At 45.5% G+C, this 20,156-nt stretch overlaps 1 protein-coding gene across 3 annotated transcripts in view; it reads right to left on the bottom strand.

The window, feature by feature from the left end:
• Positions 1–20,156, bottom strand: part of FAT3 (FAT atypical cadherin 3) — a 372,853-nt gene that overhangs the window by 59,262 nt on the left and 293,435 nt on the right. For all 3 annotated transcript variants that reach the window (XM_056858070.1, XM_056858072.1, XM_056858071.1), the window contains 4 exons: positions 14,932–15,321; positions 10,049–10,263; positions 7,149–7,286; positions 3,044–3,187 (listed from right to left, as the gene is read on the bottom strand). In XM_056858070.1, the coding sequence (XP_056714048.1) occupies positions 3,044–3,187; positions 7,149–7,286; positions 10,049–10,263; positions 14,932–15,321 (887 nt within the window). The remainder of the gene's footprint in view (positions 1–3,043; positions 3,188–7,148; positions 7,287–10,048; positions 10,264–14,931; positions 15,322–20,156) is intronic.

Genomic DNA, 20,156 nt, shown 5'->3' with positions numbered 1-20,156 from the left:
ATCGTTCAGAAAAAGAGACAGGTAGACATGAATTAAAGAGCCCTGTGGCACAGAGTGGTAAGCTGCAGTACTGCAGTCAAAAGCTCTGCTCACAACCTGAGTTCAATCCTGACGGAAGTTGGTAGCCAACTCAAGGTTGACTTAGCCTTCCATCCTTCCGAGGTCGGTAAAACGAGTACCCAGCTTGCTGGGGGTAAAGGGTAGATGACTGGGGAAGGCACTGGCAAACCACCCCATAAACAAAGTCTGCCTAGTAAGCACCGGGAAGTGATGTCACCCCATGGGTCAGTAATGACCCGGTGCTTGCTCAGGGGATTACCATTACCTTTAAACATGAACTAGGGAAGTGGAATGGTATAGTAGAGCCTGATCTCGTCAAATCTCAGAAGCTAAGCAGGGTCAGTACTTGGGAGGGAGACCACCAAGGAAGACTCTGCAGAGGAAGGCAATGGGAAACCACCTCTGCTTAATCACGTGCCTCGAAAACCCCACCAGGGGGTCGCTACAAGTTGGCCACGACTTGATGGCACTTTTGCACACACAAATATGAATTAGGGCTGCATTTCCCCTACTCTCAGGGAGAACCTTACTATTCAGTGTGGAGAGCCCCCCCCCCCCCAGCTTAGGTCTCAGCATGGTGCGGGAAAGTGCTGTCGAGTCGAAGCCGACTGAAAGCAACCCTGTAGGGTCTTCCAGGCAAGAGGCATTCAGAGGTGGTTTGCCATTGCCTGCCTCTGCATAGCAACCCTGAATGTCCTTGGTGGTTTCCCATCCAAGAACTCACCAGGGATGACTCTGCTTAGCTTATGAGAGCTGACGAGATCAGGCTAGCCTGGGCCAACCAGATCAGGGTGGCCCTAGACCGGCAGAGCACATTAGATGTGCGTTACCCTTCAACGTGGATGGAAAGCCCAGATATGCAAATGTACGCAGAGAAAATAAGTCTTTCCAACAGGCAGATCAGCCCTTACTTCTCTCTGTGAGCTTTCTGTCAGATTTATATATCTCCTGGTATGTTCCCCGGAAGACTCTTTGTTCAACTAATACCAATCTTTTGGTGGTCCCCGGCCCGAGGAATGTCCGGCTGGCCTCAACCAGGGCCAGGGCTTTTTTGGCCCTGGCCCCCGCCTGGTGGAATAGCCTCTCGAGTGAGACCAGGGTCCTGCGGGATCTTAAAGAGTTCTGCAGGGCCTGTAAAACAGAGCTATTCCACCAGGCTTATGGTTGAGGCCGGCTAAGATTTCCTATATATGATTGCTGGCCTCCCAACCCTCACTGTTGCTGTATCTTAGTCCATCTGCTCACCTAGTTATACCTTTTTACACTTAAAAAGGTAAAGGTCCCCTGTGCAAGCACCGGGTCATTCCTGACCCATGGGGTGACGTCACATCCCGACGTTTCCAAGGCAGACTTTGTTTGCGGGGTGGTTTGCCAGTGCCTTCCCCAGTCATCTTCCCTTTACCCCCAGCAAGCTGGGTACTCATTTGACCGACCTCGGAAGGATGGAAGGCTGAGTCAACCTTGAGCCGGCTACCTGAAACCGACTTCCGTTGGGATTGAACTCAGGTTGTGAGCAGAGCTTTTGACTGCAGTACAGCAGCTTAACACTCTGTGCCACGGGGCTCCCATTTTTTACACTTAGAGGCGCCTAAATAGTTTTAGGATATTTGGTTTTTATAACTTTAGGGCTATTTTAAATGCTGTTTTAATGGCTTTATTGATTGAATGGGTTATTACTCTCCTGTAAGCTGCTCTGAGCCTGGTCTTGGCTGGGGAGAGTGGGGTATTAAACTGAAACAATAAATAAATAAATAAATTCTGCGGTTTTCCAAGCTGAACACTAAGGAGAAGGAATGCCTAAACAACACCAAGTCAAGCCCGGAGGGGAGTTTCGCACCACTCTGGAGGGTCATGTCGCAGACGGGGACAAATTCGAACCCTGTTTCGCTGAAGCATTTTGTGCCCATCCAGAATACACAGCAGTCACGCAGTCTGATATCTAGTGCAGTGCAGAAACTCAGGTAGCAATCCAATGCACACTTACTCGGGACTAAGCCCCATTGATTTTGCTGGATGAACATACTTAGGGCCGGGCCACATGAGAGTGTGCCATGCAAGTCCCCTGCAACACTTACCAGAGCCACAAACTCACAAAGCTGGCCATAGGGAAGCCCCCGCTTCTCAGCCTCCACACACCGATGTGCAAGATGAGGAGAACAACATTGCCCTACCTAGCAAGTCTGCTGTAAGGATTAATGAGGCAATATAAAGGGCGATGTCTTGAATGCTTTAAAGCACTGTCTAAAGGCTCGGAAGTAGCGTTCGTTTCCTACATGGACATGACCACCTCTTAGCCCTGAAGCCCTATTCCGAGCAAGCTGGATTTACTCCTGAGTAAGTATGCACAGGATAGCAGTCATCATCCCTTAAGAATGCAGGACACAGCTACAGTTGCCACTTTAGAACATAAGAAAAGCCATGTTGGATGAGACCAAGGTCGATCAAGTCCAGCAGTCTGTTCACCAACCAGGTGCCTCTAGGAAGCCCACAAACAAGACGACTGCAGCAGCATTATCCTGCCTGTGTTCCGCAGCACCTAATACAATGGGCAAGCTCCTCTGATCCTAGAGAGAAGAGGTATGCATCATGACTAGTCTTCATTTTTACTAGTGGCCATGGATAGCTCTCTCCTCCATGAACATGTCCACTCCCCTCTTAAAGCCTTCCAAGTTGGCAGCCATCACCACATCCTGGGGCAGGGAGTTCCGCAATTTAACTTCTGAAAGCAGAAACGATTCCCGAACAATTTGTTTGATCAAGAGCAAATCCTATAGCCTTTGTTCTGTGCTGGGTTATCTCTGCGAATACTGAACATGTTACTGAATTTAAGAACAACATCCTTATCCTTTCCTTGAATAAAAAGAGACGATTCAAAAAACGGTTGGCTGATAAATCATCAACAGTCACCAAAACACCAACATCTTCGTATTTTAAAGGTCAGGTTAATATTGGGGGGGGGGGAGTATGCTGGGGATAAACTTACTTGAATCACAGCTGTGTAGTTGGCAGGGGTAAATGTGGGGCTGTTATCGTTCACGTCTGAAATGTCGACGTTGACCGTTACAGATGCCGACAAAGAAAGAACGCCGCTGTCTCTTGCTTGAATGACTAATGAATACCCGGACACCTGCAAAGGGTAAAAAAAATCTTAAACCATCCTCAAAAAAGGTTCCAAATCCTTGGACCTTTTACAATCTGTGTATACATGGACAGTGCAGGAAAACTGGAAGAGCCCTGCTGGAGCAGAATGGATCAAACCATTAAGGATTTTACTTTCAGGCTCTCTGTGTAGTCTCACTTCAAGTAGAAAACGAGCACAGCAGGAAGAGAGTTGGACTAAAATGAAAGTTTAGCTGCAAACGGTGGGGAAACATTCCCGAAACATTTGGTCAGCTATGATTCTTCAGTTGGAAAGACTGTGAAAACAAGGTAAAAGTATCGCTCTTGCTCTGAAATGGCTTTGCGGCACAGTTAAATAGCCAGATATGATTGGCTACACAACACTGCGATGTTTAACTAGGTGAATCTGACTGGTAGGTATCATAGAGCCATTTATGCAGGGCTGTTCCCCTCACGGTCACCCCGCCGACTGCTCTGGGGCTGCCTTTTGATTATGCATGCCTTTCTAGACCGTCAGAGGTTGTCTCGCTCTCCCCGCGTGTTTTGCCCGTGTTTTTTGGGTGCTGTTTTAACCGAAATCCGGAAAACGCGGGCAAAACATGCAGAAACGTGCGGGGAGCGCAAGGTTACTTCTTAGTGTCGGGAAAGACATGCATAATCAAAAGGAAGCCCTGAAGCAGTAATTGGGGATGACCACGGGGAAACAGCCTGGCATAAATGGCCATATTTCCAGGAACAAATGCAGGTTTATTTCAAGTCAAGCCACAATCAGGCAGCAAACGGCCTTCTGATAACTGTTAAAAACAGTGACCACCCCTCCCTCAAAACATTCTCCCCCCCCCAAAGCACTAAAATATTTGTGGGTGAACATTTTGCCCAATCCTAGAAAGAACCTTTCACATCAATAAACTAGATTTCTTCTTGCAGGGTTTTTTAAGGGGAGGAAAAAAATGGCGTCCTCTCTCCCACTTGTTGTCTGAAGTGCTACAGTCCACACCACCAGTTCAGGACTTTGCCATCTTGTGCCAATGTATGTACAGATTCAGGCCTCACACACTGTATTTTAAGAAAAGGCATCTGGTCTTGTTACTCTCCCTGGCCTTTTGTATAACACTGTTTCCCCATTTATTTCCACAATGTGTCTCAGGCTCCGTTTTTTATAAGGCAATTCATAATCGTAATGGCTCCCTGGCATTAAAATTACTACACTGGACGATCAGAGCCGCAGATAATGGGACACTTAAAAAATAATAAACACCTTCAGCGCTTTGCATAGGAAATGCAGCGTCAACCGCAAGAAACACTTCTAAGCTCCACAGATGCTGGTTATAACCTTATGGCATTACAAGTATAACTGAATTATCAGAATAGACCCCAAAGGACCTAAAACAGTTGAAAACAGTTGAAAAGTTCACCCACTGATAGTAACCTGGCCATCACTTCTGGTGCTTCAGTGAAACCACAACCCTTAAATCCAATCTCCTAAGCAGCTACAGCCACACAGTGGATCTCTGGTCTCGCCCTGACCTGGATGTCCCAGGCTACCCCAATCTCGTCATATCTTGGAAGCTTAAGCAGAGTCAGCCCTGGTTAGTACTTGGATGGGAGACCACCAAGGAATTCCAGGGTCGCTAAACAGAGGCAGGCAATGGCAAATCACCTCTGAACATCCCTTGCCTTGAAAACCCTATGGCAGGGGTGTCAAACATAAGACCCGTAGGCTGGATCCAGTCCCTTGAGAGCTCTTATTTGGCCCTCAGAGAGCCAGCATGGTATAGTGGTTAAGAGCGGTGGTTTGGAGCAGTGGACTCTGATCTAGAGAACTGGGTTTGATTCCCCACTCCTCCACATGAGCGGCAGACGCTAATCTGTTGAACTGGGTTTGTTGCCCCGTTCCTACACATGAAGCCAGCTGGGTGACTTTGGGCTAGTCACACTCTCTCAGGGGGCCCCACCGACCTCATGGGGTGTCTGTTGTGGGGAGGGGGAGGGAAGATGATTGTAAGCCGGTCTGATTTTTCCTTAAGCGGCAGAGAAAGTCGGCATATAAAAAACAACTCTTCTTCTTAACAATTGGCTGTCACTTGATGGTGCTTTCCACCACCATCTGGGCACTCGGTATTTATTTGCCAGGATGAAAAATATTCTAGCCCCTGGCTGGTAGGCAACTGCTATTGGGGAAGGCTGTGCCCTGCTGGCCTATGTGTGTGTGTTAAGTGACGTCAAGTCGCTTCCGACTCACGGCGACCCTATGAATCAAAGTCCTCCAAAATGTTCTGTCTTTGACAGCCTTGCTCAGATCTTGCAAACTAAGGGCCGTGGCTTCCTTTATTGAGTCAATCCGTCTCTCGTTGGGTCTTCCTCTTTTCCTGCTGCCCTCAACTTTTCCAGTGACTGTCTTCTCATAATGTGACCAAAATACGACGCCTTAGTTTAGTCATTTTAGCTTCTAGGGTCAGTTCAGGCTTGATTTCATCTAGAACCCACTGATTTGTTTTTTTGGCATTCCAGGTTATCCATAACACTCTCCTCCAACACCACATTTCAAAGGAATCTACTTCCTATCAGCTTTCTTTATTGCCCAGCTTTCACACCCATACGTAGTAAGAGGGAATACGATGGCATGAATTATCTTGATCTTGGTGGCCAGTGACACATCCTTACACTTCAGAATCTTTTCTAGCTCCTTCATGGCTGCCCTTCCCAGTCTCAATCTCCTTCTGATTTCTTGGCTGCAGTCTCCCTGTCTGTTGATGTTGGAACCAAGGAATAGAAAGTCTTCAACAATTTCAATTTCCTCATTGTCAACCTTAACCTGACCTATACTTCCTGGGTAATGTGACTTTGTAATCACAAGCACCATGTATCAGCCAATGAACTGGGTAGTGGACAGGAATGCTACTGAGATGACCGATTGTTACTCCCTCTCCCCTTCAACTAGGTATTACTAGAATAAGGAGGGCTGGCAGTCCCCTGCCTGATTCTTTGTAATGTGTGCTTTCGGCTTTACTTCCAGGTAGATAGGACTGCAGCCTCAAATTCCATCCAGATCAATAGAACATGAGCTTCCTCTAATGTTTGGTGATTGCCCTGCTTATTCGAATGTGCCTAATTCTCGCTTAAGTTTTTTCTCCTGCAGTCTACAGATGGCAATAAATCCGCACAGCCTCTGCTTCTCCGGCATTCTGCTGGGAAACTGTTTGCGATGGTGATTCCAAATATTGATGGCTTTATCCTGCTGTCACGTTAATACAGAGAGGATGTTTTCTTTTGCGGCCTTGAGGCAAACAGAGCTGTTTCACCAACTTAAGTTTTTTGGTACATGTTTGTCTGTTTCATTTAATGCCCTTAACATTCTCTTGTTTGTCTGGAGATATCATGTAAGATTTAGTTCTGTCTTCCAAGTTTAATAAAACAATGCAATTTTTAAAAAGTGTTCGGTATACTGTGTTCATACGCTGATTTCTATGGGGGCATACTAGGTTTTTTTATTCAGGTGGACAATGCCCGTTTTAATGCTTCACATGAACACATGAAGCTGCCTTATACTGAATCAGACTCTGGGTCCATCAAAGTCAGTATTGTCTACTCAGACCAGCAGCAGCTCTCCAGGGTCTCGGGCAGAGTCCACTGCTCCAAACCACTGCTCTTAACCACTACACCATGCTGAGGCGTGTATGCTGCTTATGTTGAATACAGGGAGTAAATTTTGTGTCATTTTTCTGCAAACCTGCCACCTCTGAGCTTTCAAACACCAAAAATGTGTTGGAGTTTGTTAAATGTTTCCAAATAGCATCTACACACACCGGGCCAAACAAAAACAGGATCCAGGAATGCCAGATTGTTTTCTTATGCTAATTATACAATATAAAAGTGGTATGTCAGCATTCACGCCAGCTAAGGTAATGTCAAGGATGGGACTGTTTTCTAACAAGGGAGAGAAGCAAATCAACCCGACGTGGTCTTACCCGCTCTCGGTCCAATCTCTTTTTAACCTTTATCAGTCCTAAGCTGGGATCAATTGAAAATTCATTGTCCCGATCTCCATTGATGATAGAAAAATGAATCTGGCCATTGGGAGGACTGTCCAGGTCTTCAGCTATCAACTTCGGAGGATTCGAAGAGAAACAGAAAGTTAGGGAGGCAGATGAATGCAAAAACATTCCTACCACCCAGTCCCAGTGAAACACTTTATTAAACTTCATCAGTAAAACACACAAAAGAACATGTATTTTTCTTAGTATGACTACAGCGGAAGCTGGATTTTGTTTCTGGTGGTTAAAAGCAGCGGACTCTAATCTGGAGAACCGGCTTCGATGTCCCACTCCTCCGTATGAAGCCTGCTGGGCGACCTTGGGCCAGTCACAGTTCTCTCAGAACTCTCTCAGCCCAGGTGGAGGCAGGCAATGGCAAGCCATCTCTGAACAGCTCTTGCCTTGAAAATCCTAGGGGGTTGCCGTAAGTCAGCTGTGACTTGATGGCACTTTACACAACCAGGGGATCCTGGTTGAGGTGCCACTTTCTGGGCAGTAGACATGCCCTGCCTCAAAATACCTGGGCCTAGAGAGCCACTGTTCTCACACCCAGTCTCGCTCACTGTCTCCACACCCTTTGAGCTTCCCTGGGCAAGATTTCCCAGGCTGCCCGGTTGCTGAGGCTATCCTGACTGCATCTTTCTGCCCCTGGTCCCGCTCTGCTCCACTGAGGTGAGTCTTGCTGTTGGGACCAAGGGTCTGTAATGCCCTGTCAGGCAGTTCGCTTCTGGGTAGCCCGCCACACTACCTCACAGGGTTGTGGTGAGGCTAAAACGGCGAAGGGGAGAAGGGGAGAATGCTGTAAACCATTTTCAGTCCCCGCTGGGGAGAAAAGTGCAGTATAAATGAAGTAAATAAATAAACACCACACCTTAAGTTAAACAGGATGTGGACAGAGATGTATGCAGAGGAGAGTGACGAGGATGATCAGGGGCCTGGAGACCAAGCCCTATGAGGAAAGGCTGAGGGACTTGGAAATGTTTAGTCTGGAGAGGAGGAGGTTGAGGGGGTAGGAGACATGATTGCTCTCTTTAAGTATTTGAAAGGCTGTTTCTTAGAGGAGGGCAGGGAGTTGTTCCTGTTGGCAGCAGAGGACAGGACTCACAATAATGTGTATAAATTACAAGCAGAAAGGTATTGGCTGGACACTAGGAAGACATTTTTTACAGTAGGAGTAGTTCAGCAGTGGAATCAGCTGCCTAGGGAGGTGGTGAGTTCCCCTTCTCTGGCAATCTTCAAGCAGCGGCTGGACAAATACCAATCATGGATGCTCTAGGATGATCCTGCATTGAGCAGGGAGGGTGTTGGACCATCTCTATGATTCCATGGTTCTAAGTTAGGGTTGCCAAACTCCAGGTACTAGCTGGAGATCTCCTGCTACTGCAACTGATCTCCAGCTGATAGAGATCAGTTCACCTGGAGAAAATGGCTGCTTTGGCAATTGGACTCTATGGCATTGAAGACCCTCCCCTCCCCAAATCCCGCCCTCCTCAGGCTCTGCCCCAAATGCCTCCTGTTGGTGGTGAAGAGGGACCTGGCAACCCTATTCTAAGTTGAAGAAAGTCTCTGTAGGCTGAAAAAGGGCTTCAGATTCTGCTTCGTGGTATGATAGAGGCAGCTGCACATATCTGGTATACTCCCCTGGTGAAGGCTCTACTACTTGTCAAGGTCCCTCAATTACTTGGGTTTCATGATTTTCTTGGTTCAGGCTAGACGCCTATGATTTTTGTGAAATTGAAACAGTAAAAATGTTCCCTTTTGAAAACTGCTTTGGTGGAGGGAGCAAGATAGGCCCCAGCTGGTTCTTTTTAAGCCTAAGGCCTTCTCTCCCCTTTTGGAATGCAAGGCCGTGCGTTGTCACGGTAACTAATCTGTCAGCCACTATCTTAATGTTTGTGACAACATTCAGGTGCAAGGAGTTCTGCAGGCTTCACCACCTGAATGCGTCAATTAGTGAGTCAGCATTCTGACCAAGCAATTAATTAACCACCAATTACTTTCATGTTCTCATTGGCTCTTGAGCTCACGCCATTGGGAACATGGCCATAAAGGCAGATCAGTTCTAAGCCGAATTATGCATGCTTTGGGGTACAGCAGGAGAGCTCTGCTGGTGGCATCAGAGCCCATTTGATTTTGGCCCTTGAGGGGGAAACTCTGGTCAAACTGACCTTTTGGAGATACCTTTGGACAACGTTTTGAAACTCTTGTATGCTGAAAGAACTCTTGAAACTGGTAACTATTTGAACATTGCTTTGAGAAGCCTTGCCAATCTTTGGAACCTTAAAACCTAAATGTGTAAGTTAAGCTATGCTAAACTATTTTATTATTTTCTTGCTTAACACTCCATGAAACCTTTTATTTTCTGTAACCAGAATAATCTTATAAAATAAATCATTAGCCTTTTAATTGGCTGTGTCTTTTGCCTTTGGGATTCCAAGCCTAAATCTAAGTGCCTTGTGTGTGTGTGAGTGTGAAACCACCTACCAAAACCTAAAACATTTTTGAAGGTGAAACCTCCCCCTGCGGGGTCTCTACCTTGCAGGGCGAGTTTGCTATTGTGGTGCTAAATAGCTGGCAGAAGCTTTGCCCTTAGGCTCTGCTAAGTGTAATCCTTTTGAAGGATCTACCCGCTAAGCTCAGAGGGGAAGCTCTCTGAGTGAAGCGTCTTGTGTGAGCAGCAACTCTTGGCTATTTGCCTAGTTGGGTCCCTTTGCCTGGCGGAGGCTGGCAAGGTGCCCTGCAAGTGGCAAGGTTGTTTGCATTCTGACCCAGATAGGAGCTTCCCACTCCTCGGAGCTAGGCACTGAGGGCTGGAACTCCTTGACACTACTCACCGTGATCACCGAATCACCGACGGAGGCATCCTCACTGATGACGGCACTATAGACTTCTTGGCTGAACCTCGGTGCATTGTCATTAATGTCTGTCACATTGATATTCACTGTTGTCACTGCACTTAACGCCGGGCTGCCCCCGTCTTTGGCTTCGACAACTAGGTAGAAATCCTTACACGATTCATAGTCCAGAGCTTCGACTACAGATACGGACCCTTGAAAATGGAAACTGGGGTTTTAATACAGGAAAAATACAAGGGCACCAAAATTCTTTATAGATGATCGCCAAGAGACATTCTACATGGCCAGAGGGATTCCGGGGGATCCCCATGTCCCACCTGGAGGCTGGCATCCCTACTTACAGCCCAATTTGGAAGTGACTCCAAAATAGCTGGAGTGAGATGATTGCTAGCCATGTGGATAGGCAGTGGGCCATTGCTAGCCTAACCCTACCCCATACCCCTCAGCAAAGGATGTGTAGTTTTGAGACATCTAGATCTCCTCCAAGAGCCCCGTGGCAGAGTGGTAAGCTGCAGTACTGCAGTCCAAGCTCTGCTCACGACCTGAGTTCGATCTCGACGGAAGTCGGTTTCAGGTAGCCGGCTCAAGGTTGACTCGGCTCTCCATCCTTCTGAGGTCGGTAAAATGAGTACCCAGCTTGCTGGGGATAAAGTGTAGATGACTGGAGAAGGCAATGGCAAACCACCCTGTAAACATAGTCTGCCTAGTAAATGTCAGGATGTGACATTACCCCACGGTTCAGTAATGACCCGGTGCTTGCACAGGGGACTACCTTTACCTTTAGATCTCCTCCATGAGCATATGCTCCCCCGCCCCTCGCAACAAATGCTATGCGTGCAGACATCTACCAGCACAAAATATTCATTTGTCAGCGGTCCACAGAGAAAAAGATTTTCTTTTAAAGCCTTGATCGAGCATTTTACATAATTACAGGATGGTTTGAAATTTTCAGCTCCTGCTACCAAGCTCTTGATAAGGGAGCTGTCACATGTTAATGCATAATAAATGCCCTTTTCGTCCTCTTTGGTGATTAAACGTCACTGCGGCTTTCTTAATGATTTATCTTCTCGCTTTCATTGTAAAATACAGCCTTAACACCATTATTTCCCCTACCCTCTTCTTCTGGAGGTGTTGATGTGCTGATGTCATTACAGCTCTCCCAAACCATAAACCTTGAAAAGTGTACTTGAGTAGTATTTTAAAATAAAAAAACCTTTCGCCTAAGAAATGAGTTTTATTAAGCGGGGGAAAGAAGGAAACCGAGAGGAGGGACAGCCACCCAGAGTAGCAGAGAAGAAGACTAACGCATCATTCTAGGCCAATCATTTTTGGGAAAAAAAAAAAAAACAGGGCCTCTCTGGGTAGAAGATCAGAGGTCTGAAGAAAGACTGAACTCTTCTCTTTTCCTCCTCTCTGTTATATCTGGCAGCCACAACCATACATATTTGGTGAGACTGGTATGCACACCTTGTATAGAAGGCTAACACAGGCCAGAAAAGAACAAACAGAAAGTATTCCATGGCCGTGGGCTCTTTAATTTTATAAATTTTATAGAATATCTTGGGCACAAATTGGAATACATCCCTACATACATCCTTGGGTTGTTATTATTACTTCGCTATAACACTGGTATACATGTTGTAATATGTATTGGTGTGCACTGTAAGTGATGTTATTAGACCACTGATGAAGGCCAGGGAACTGAAACGTGTCTGGATTGCAGCTTTAGTTTATCAACCTGTATCAGTTGCCATTTGTGATTTCTTTTAATATAATTTTAAATGTTTTTAATAATGTTTTAATATAGATATCAGTGCCTTAAAAGAAATATATTTCTATATATAACTGTGTCTTTTTCCACCCAGCCTTTGGGTGCCCAGCTTTGGTTTTAGGTTGGGTCTTTACTTTCCCCCTCTTGTCATATCTGGTAGCCACAACAATAGCACAGCATGTTAAACTAGGCCTGGGGGTGGGGTGGGATCCAGCTTAAAATCCCTGGTAAGCCATCAAGTTCACAGGGTGATATTCGAGGATGCTTGTTTTCCTTTTCATTTTTTTAATTTAAAAAACATTAAAAAAACCAATGGGGAAAAAAACTTAAAAAAAAGATATACATCAGGTAGACAAAAATATAGCAGTGGATCTATACATAAGTTTCTATAAATGGTTTCCAAATATCTAACAATAAGTCCATGCACAATTGCCGTCTATATGCCATGCATTCAAATACTGATAGAGTTCTAAGAACTTCAATCCATTGATTTAAGGGAGGTAGGTTTTTATCTTTCCAACTGGGCATAAAAAAATCATACAACATGCCTGGAAATGAATCTACAAAAACAAAGCCAAAAGCAAAGAGCTGAAAATGTTGACAAAACATAAATATTAAAGGAAATAAAAAAGGTAATATTTGTTCATCTGTTTTACAGATGAGTACTTTTTTTGTGAGCCTACCAAAAGATGTTGCCTCGGGCACTCTAAAGGATGCTTTGGGCCTACGGCAATTTCTCATTTTCCTTCTCTGTGGTAGGGAAAAATGGAGAGAAGGGAGCCATTTTGCTGGGTGTGGAGGGGAGGTGTAAGAAATCCATCCTCAAACTTAAATTGTACAGAAGCTGCCACAAGGAAAGGAAATGCAGGAAAGTAAGTGTTGGTTAGGAGCAGCAGAGGATGAAAACTTGACAGCCTTTCTGAATGCATTTTCTGGTCTGTTTAAGCCACTGCAATCTGCCGATTTCAATATAGGATTAGGTGGTAAATCCGTGTGCATTTTTGCTGTTCAACTTGAGGGAGTTCCAAACTTGGTGGGTATGATAAAGTTGCTGATAGCTCACCAGATTTCAAAAACTGGGATATTGCAAAGGCCATCATAATAAGGGAAGCTGAAACAGTGATATCTATATGGACTTAATGTTTAATGTATCTGAATATTTCAGAGATGAAGTTGTGTCCAGGAATACAAATATATAGGCAGGCTCTGGATTGGTAACGATAAACTCAAAGACTGACGGACAAGCCTGCATGCATGAGTCAGAATGAACTGTAGTTTTCCAGATACATGAATGCAAGGATTGGTAAATCAGCCTAATGACATACGCATGGAGAATAACATTAAGTAACAGACTATTATAGATAAGCAAAATTTATGCCAATAGCAATTCCAAGAGTTTTAGCACTTTGTCAAAGACTAGGTTGGTACTATAGAGCCAGTGTGGTGTAGTGGTTAAGAGCAGTGGACTCTAATCTGGAGAACCAGGTTTGATTCTCCACTCCCCTACATGAAGCCTGCTGGGTAAACTTGGGCCAGCCATAGAATCATAGAGTTGGAAGGGACCACCAGGGTCATCTAGTCCAGCCCCCTGCACTACGCAGGACATTCACAACTACCCCCCTACACCCCCAGTGACCCCTACTCCATGCCCAGAAGATGGCCAAGATGCCCTCCCTCTCATCATCTGCTTAAGGTCATAGAATCAGCATTGCTGACAGATGGCCATCTAACCACTTCTTAAAAACCTCCAGGGAAGGAGAGCTTACAGCCTCCTGAGGAAGCCTGTTCCACTGAGGAATTGCTCTAAAGGTTAGAAAATTCTTCCTAATGTCTAGACGGTTCTCTTAGAATTCTCTCAGCCCACACAGAGGCAGGCAATGGCAAACCACCTCTGAACATCTCTTGCCTTGAAAACCCTACTGGGTCACCATAAGTCAGCTGTGACTTAATGGTACTTTCCACTACCACCAGGTTGGTACTGGCTTTGCAGGAAGGAGGGGAATGCCTGAGGCAATAAAGGGATGGTGCTGGGGAATGTGGGGATGGAAGCCAGGCATGGACTTTCCATGGGGGCCTTGGGCCCCCAAAGGTCGTACTCATAGCTGCCAATCATGTTCTAGGAAGCCCTGGAGACCAGGAACTAGGGAGAGGAGAAAGTGAGTCATCCTTATAATGACCGGTGAGGTCCTGAACACTTAAAATGGCCTGCTACTATACATCCATCTAGCTTTATATTATGTACTTCTCCATTAAGTCCACTGATACGTTGTTGGTCTTTCTGAGACTACTGTACCCCACCCAACAGAGTTTCTGTGATGATAAAAGGGAAAGGTGAATAGGCCTAAATTCACCATTCTCAGTTCCTTGAAGGAACGAAGGGATAAAGATACAGTAAATACTTCCGACCATGGACCTGTACAATTCTACAGAGAATGACAGTGTTGTCATTCTGCTGTTATCTTGGACGGTGACAGATGGTTCACGGTATATCCACATTTGAAATGAGACCTATTCCAAATGCCTATAGACCATGATCCATCTCTCACTAGGGGTGAGCATATCAATATGCTGAATTTAAAAAAAAACCTGAAAAGATTCTTTCAAATCTGCGCTGCCTGCCTTCTCTGGACTCAGGAGAAGGGGGCGGCAGGGATCTGACACACATCCATGCCGCCAGCCGTCTCCGGAGTCCGGAGAAGGTAGGCAGCATGGATTTTGGGTTCGGTATTTTCCAGGGTCGTGACACATATCCACACCGCCTGCCTTCTCCGGAGTCTGGATGGCATGGATTTTGGGTTCGGTATTTTTCGGGGTCAGGTTTATTAACCCAAAAATTTCAGGGTTTAATAAACTTGAATCCGAAAAATACCGAAAGAAATTCATGCACACCCCTATCTCTCACCTGAAGTAACTGCAGGATAACAACACTGGCATATCTAACAGGTATGTTGTGCTGTTCCTGAAGTTTTCTGAACTGGAACCTATATCTTATGAATTTTTAAAACTCCTGTTAGCTCTCTGAGGTTTGAGGGCACACGGTGTGAACAAGCAGATGAACACTTTCTGTTTGTATGGACATAGTTTTACATACCTGTTGTTGAATTGATCCTGAATTTCGCCTTTTCATTCCCAGACCGGATGAGGTAGGTGATCTCTGCATTGGTACCAATATCTTTGCTTGTGGCAAAGACAGAAAGAATCTCAGCGCTGGGTGAGGTGTCCTCAGGCACCGTGACGAGATAATCTCTTCTTTCAAAGACCGGAGGATTGTCGTTAATGTCCAGAACTGTAATTGTAACGGTGGCAAATGCAGACAGGGTCTGCACAGTGCCCTGGTCAGAGGCTTTAATGGTGATGTTGTAGGAAGGCTGGAGTTCTCTGTCCAGTGGATGTTCCAAAATTATGATCCCTGAAGCCTTGTCCACAGAGAAAAAGCCTTCTGAAGAGTCAGCGAGGGAATAGACAATCTTCCTATTCACACCTGGGGGTGGGTGAGAAAAGAAAGCACTGTTTTCTCGTTAATTAATTTATCCCACTACAAGCTCACCAGCCAAGACAGCAATCTCCCCAGTCCCAAGGGGTCAATGATCAAAGACTGTTAAATCAAATTAAATACTGTAAGAGCGTTATTGTTTTATGCATGTTTGTATTTTAAGTAAAAAAGAAAGTTATATATATATATATATATATATAATTGATTGACTTTGCTTGTGTCTTTTATAAAGTTTGTATCTCTGGTGTGTGTGTTAAGTGCCGTCAAGTCACTTCCGACTCACGGCGACCATATGAAACAATGTCCTCCAAAATGTCCTATCTTTAACAGCCTTGGACAGGTCTTGCAAACTGAGTGCCGTGGCTTCCTTTATAGAGTCAACCCATCTCTTGTTGGGTCTTCCTCTTTTCTTGCTGCCTTCAACTTTTCCTAGCATGATTGTCTTTTCCACTGACTCATCTTCTCGTACAGAGTGACTCTGATACAAGAGACTTACAAGAGTCTTACAGAGTGGCTCTTGTATCTCTGGTACCTGGCATAAAATTTTATGGTACACATGGTCTGGCCCTACCAAGTGACATTTATATCATATTCAGCACTTGTAACAAATCAGTTTGAAACCCTTGGCCTAGGTTGCCCAATCTCGTAAGATCCTGGAAGCCAAGCCACATTATCCCTGGTTAGTACTTAGACGGGAGACCACCGAGGAAGTCTAGGGTCACTATACAGAGGCAGGCAATGGCAATCCACCTTTCCTCGTCTCTTGCCTTGAAAACCTGACAGGAATGCCATAAGGTGGCTGTGACTTGATGGCACTTTCTATCCACCTCCAAGTCGCTTGTCTCTGGCCCTCTCACCTGGATGACAGTTTGCTCTATCTTGGCCTAGAAGCTTACGTAACCATTTGGGTTGAGAGGCTGATCTGCAGTGACCCCTGATATTGAGGCCGAGGCAATAGAAGTTAGATAACCAGCTAGGTTATTGTGGTCAGAGCTGGCCTCACCACTAGGCAGGATGAGGAGGCCTGCCCCAGGCCGTAGGTTGTGGGGTACTATAGAAGAGCAGCAAACTGTCAGTTGTTTAGTTCATTATTTTGCACTGCAATTAGGGAAGGGTGAGATCTGGTGCCTCAGGCGCCAAAATGTTGTGAGCCCATTCTGACAACAGCTATTAACGTTTTAATTACAAACTCAGCGGGAGGGAGGAAGACAAGCGGAATGCACAAGTCAATGGCCAAGATGTCTTGAGCCAAACAAAAGGTGCGACTAATGAACTCACTGGGGTGCGACTAATTTACACTCGTATCAATTACGAGTGACTGACTTTGCAGGCACTCAGGATCTCCACAAATTACCCCAAATGGACAGAGAAGGACCAACACAGGTAGCAAAGCTAACAAACTCTCATGCTAGAAGGTGCCTGTTCAGGCTAGTCTAAATGATATGCTGATCATGGGGAGATTTCCATTTTCACGTGACGTAGAAGAAGAAGAAGAGTTGGTTTTTATATGCAGACTTTCTCTACCACTTAAGGGAAAGTCAAACCAGCTTACAATCACCTTCCCTTCCCCTCCCCACAACAAACACCCTGTGAGGTGGGTGGGGCTGAGAGGGTGTGACTAGCCCAAGGTCACCCAGCTGGCTTTGTGGGTAGGAGTGGGGAAACAAATCCAGTTCACCAGATTAGCCTCCGCCACTCATGTGGAGGAGTGGGGAATCAAACCCGGTTCTGCAGATAAGAATCCACTGCTCCAAACCACCGCTCTTAACCACTACAACACGCTGGCTCTCAAGAAATACCTTGCACATTTGGCATGTTGAACTGGTAATCCAATCAGTAATCCACCTCAAGAATTCTGTGATGATTTCACATGGTATTTTTAACATGGCACTCTAGGTATTTAGATTATGCTCACGGTGAGCAAGGCTTTTGGTATCTTCCATCACAAAGTTCTGATTCCAAACCAACTAATGGAATGGAATCTGTCTGTGGTTCTCCTTCTAAAATGCTGCCATTTACAACTTTCTGTAAAAATCTTACCAATGACTTATGGGATAAGAAGCCACCAGAGAATCAGGGGAAAGGGGGGGATCTGGAACAAAAAAGGTTTTTTTAACACTAGGCAATGCTTATTAATGTTGGCAGAAAACACCCCACATGCCAAGTACCTAGGGTTGCCAACCTCCAGGTACTAAACAATAAACACCCTATGCTGCACTAAGTAAAGCTGAGACAAAAAAACAGCACGTGGCTCACAATTTTCACTATAAAGCAATATGAGTTTTACTATAGTGAACTAAAATAATTACAACATGCAAAAAACTCACGAAGTGCTGTACAACAAACCCCAATAGAAACAAACACACACTCCTACTGTGTATCAATATATACAATGAAAGAATCCAGTTCATAGTTTCAAGAAGCCAATATAACACCAATAAGCAAAAATCTTTCACAGTACGCCAAAGGTGCATCCAACAACGCCCGAAGCGTAAATCAGTGGCGTAGTTTGCATAAGTAACATATCTTTTCGTTACAACACATCAAAAGTACATCTCATAACGCGTTTGCCACTTTGGCAATTGGACTCAATGGCATTGAAGTCCCTCCCATCCCAAAACCCCGCCCTCCTCAGGCTCCACCCCAAAAACCTCCTGCTGGTGGTGAAGAAGGACCTGGCAACCCTATAAGTACCCATGCTGGGCAACACCGCACAACCAGGAACATGGTAAGTGGTATTGTTTGGACTCAGACTTTCTTGAGATACTTCTGGTGTGGAACTACCATAGTTGGAAACCTAATTGCCATAAGAACCCTTATTTCAAAGGTTATCTTCATTGGCTGTCCTTCATCTAGATGCCTCGTCCGTTGATTACAACATCCAGGAGTTGAGAGGTCTGTTAAATCGATGGAGGACCTACCTAGGCCAGCTGCTAAATTCTAATTTCATTCGATGAAGTTCACTCTAGGACTAAATGGAGAGCGCACTCCAGTTGCCAACTCTCCTTCCACTGCAGTGGGACAACTACTCGAAACCTAATTAAGCACAAATGCCAAAATGAATCCATGTACGTTCCTGTATTGTTTTCATTTGCGCAGCCCAGTGGTGGGAACGGTGAACAAAGACTGTTGCAGCAAACACAACAATGCTTTGAAGCCAGCGATTCCCTGCTCTTTGTGGCAATTTGCAGTATCTGTGGCCCTGTTGTTTGAAAGCAGAAGCTACAAGCCTGACATTAATCAGACATGCCAGAACTACTGATCTCCCTTCCAGGCATGATCAGTTAATTTCAAAAATTTGTGACATTACTTCAGAGGTTTTTTTTTTAAAATGATGGCAGAGAAACGTCGTTAAAAAGACTGATCAAAAGCCAAGCAAACTGCATTTGTTTTCGGCTTGACGTAGTACAATAGCCACACCAGAGGGAGCTGGGGGACTCCCTCTCCTGCCGCCACATTTATAAAGAGCCGCCGCAAGAAGAAAACGCGGAGCCTTCTTCTAATTGCATTACGAAAGATCAGGCGATTCTCCGAGGAACTGAGATTTTTTCCCCCTTAAACACTTCTCCAAGATACACCCAAGACAATATCATCAAGCCTAGAGAAAGTCATTATGGATTAAATGGTATTTAAATGATGATGTTACCATTTACTGTGCTGTTACACCTAGGATATATTTTTGACATTCCACGGTCATTAAAGTATGTGGCATTTAAATGATGATTTCATTATTCGCTAATTTGATACACCTAGGATAGATTTCCAGCCATTCAAAATCCATTACTAATGAAAGGCTCATTTTAATGACGGTTCTATCATTCGTCAATACTATTATTTATTTGTACAGCAGCAGTTCCCAATGACCCCAATATGGTAAGTCATAAATCTGGGGTAGCTCCAATTTTTACTGGTCATTGAGGATTTGGAAGGATTCATTTTGGCTTCTTTTCAGTATGGGCTTGCTGTAAGGGATACCCATCAATACTGGTCTGAGATGGGCAGCCCATTCCTTGGGGGGGGGATGGATCCATGGTGGCTGGGAGCAGCGCAGCCACGCCTCCTCCTCAGAGGCTCCCCGGCCACCATGGAGAATAAAAAAGCCCTTTTTAAAAGAAAAAGGCAAAAATGGGGGAAATGCCCCTATTTAGAATAGCGGGGCTACGACATCAAAAAAGGTGTCGTAGCCCCGCAGCAGCAGCGAGGGGCATTCCCGGGCTGGAAGGGGTTAGGAAGCTGACTAAAGTCACCTCCACCTCTGGGAACACTGTAGAACTCCCCCCCACGCTGGCACTGCTGTTCTGTTCTGGGATTTAGTTCCTGGAGAGGCTGCGCTGGCGGGGAAACCCTGAGCAGCTCTGCAGCGCCCAGGCGCCCATGGGAACGCCCCCCGTGCCAGTATAAGTGCCCCTTATACTGTGATAAGTGGGCACATACGCTGGTGTGGGGTCACGTCGCCGCCAATCGACTTTGCTCCCCCCTAGGAATGAGCTCATAAGGAAGCTTGGGTCAGATCCTGCGCTGTCATTCCTCTAATGCAGTCAAGAGTTGCTTCTTGAGTCAGTGGAAGGCTCCTTGCACTGTAGAGAAATGGGATCTGTGGGACGCCACCCTTTGAGTGCACCATACTAGTCTGAGATGGTTTGAAACTTGGAGTATTTTCTCTTGGTGTTGAGAGAGAGAGAAAGAGAGCTGCACCTCCAGTTGCCACAATGGACAAGCCACATGGGATGGCTGTTGACCTCATGTCCTGCTTATCTGCTTTCCATAGGCATCACACTGGGCACCCATCCAACATAGCAATGTTCAAATCAGTTTAACTTAGA

The sequence above is a fragment of the Euleptes europaea genome, chromosome 12 (genome assembly GCF_029931775.1).
Source record: "Euleptes europaea isolate rEulEur1 chromosome 12, rEulEur1.hap1, whole genome shotgun sequence".
Classification (NCBI taxonomy): Eukaryota; Metazoa; Chordata; class Lepidosauria; order Squamata; family Sphaerodactylidae; genus Euleptes; species Euleptes europaea.
Note: the sequence above shows the minus strand (reverse complement) of the source record. Positions and strands in the feature narration are given on the sequence as shown.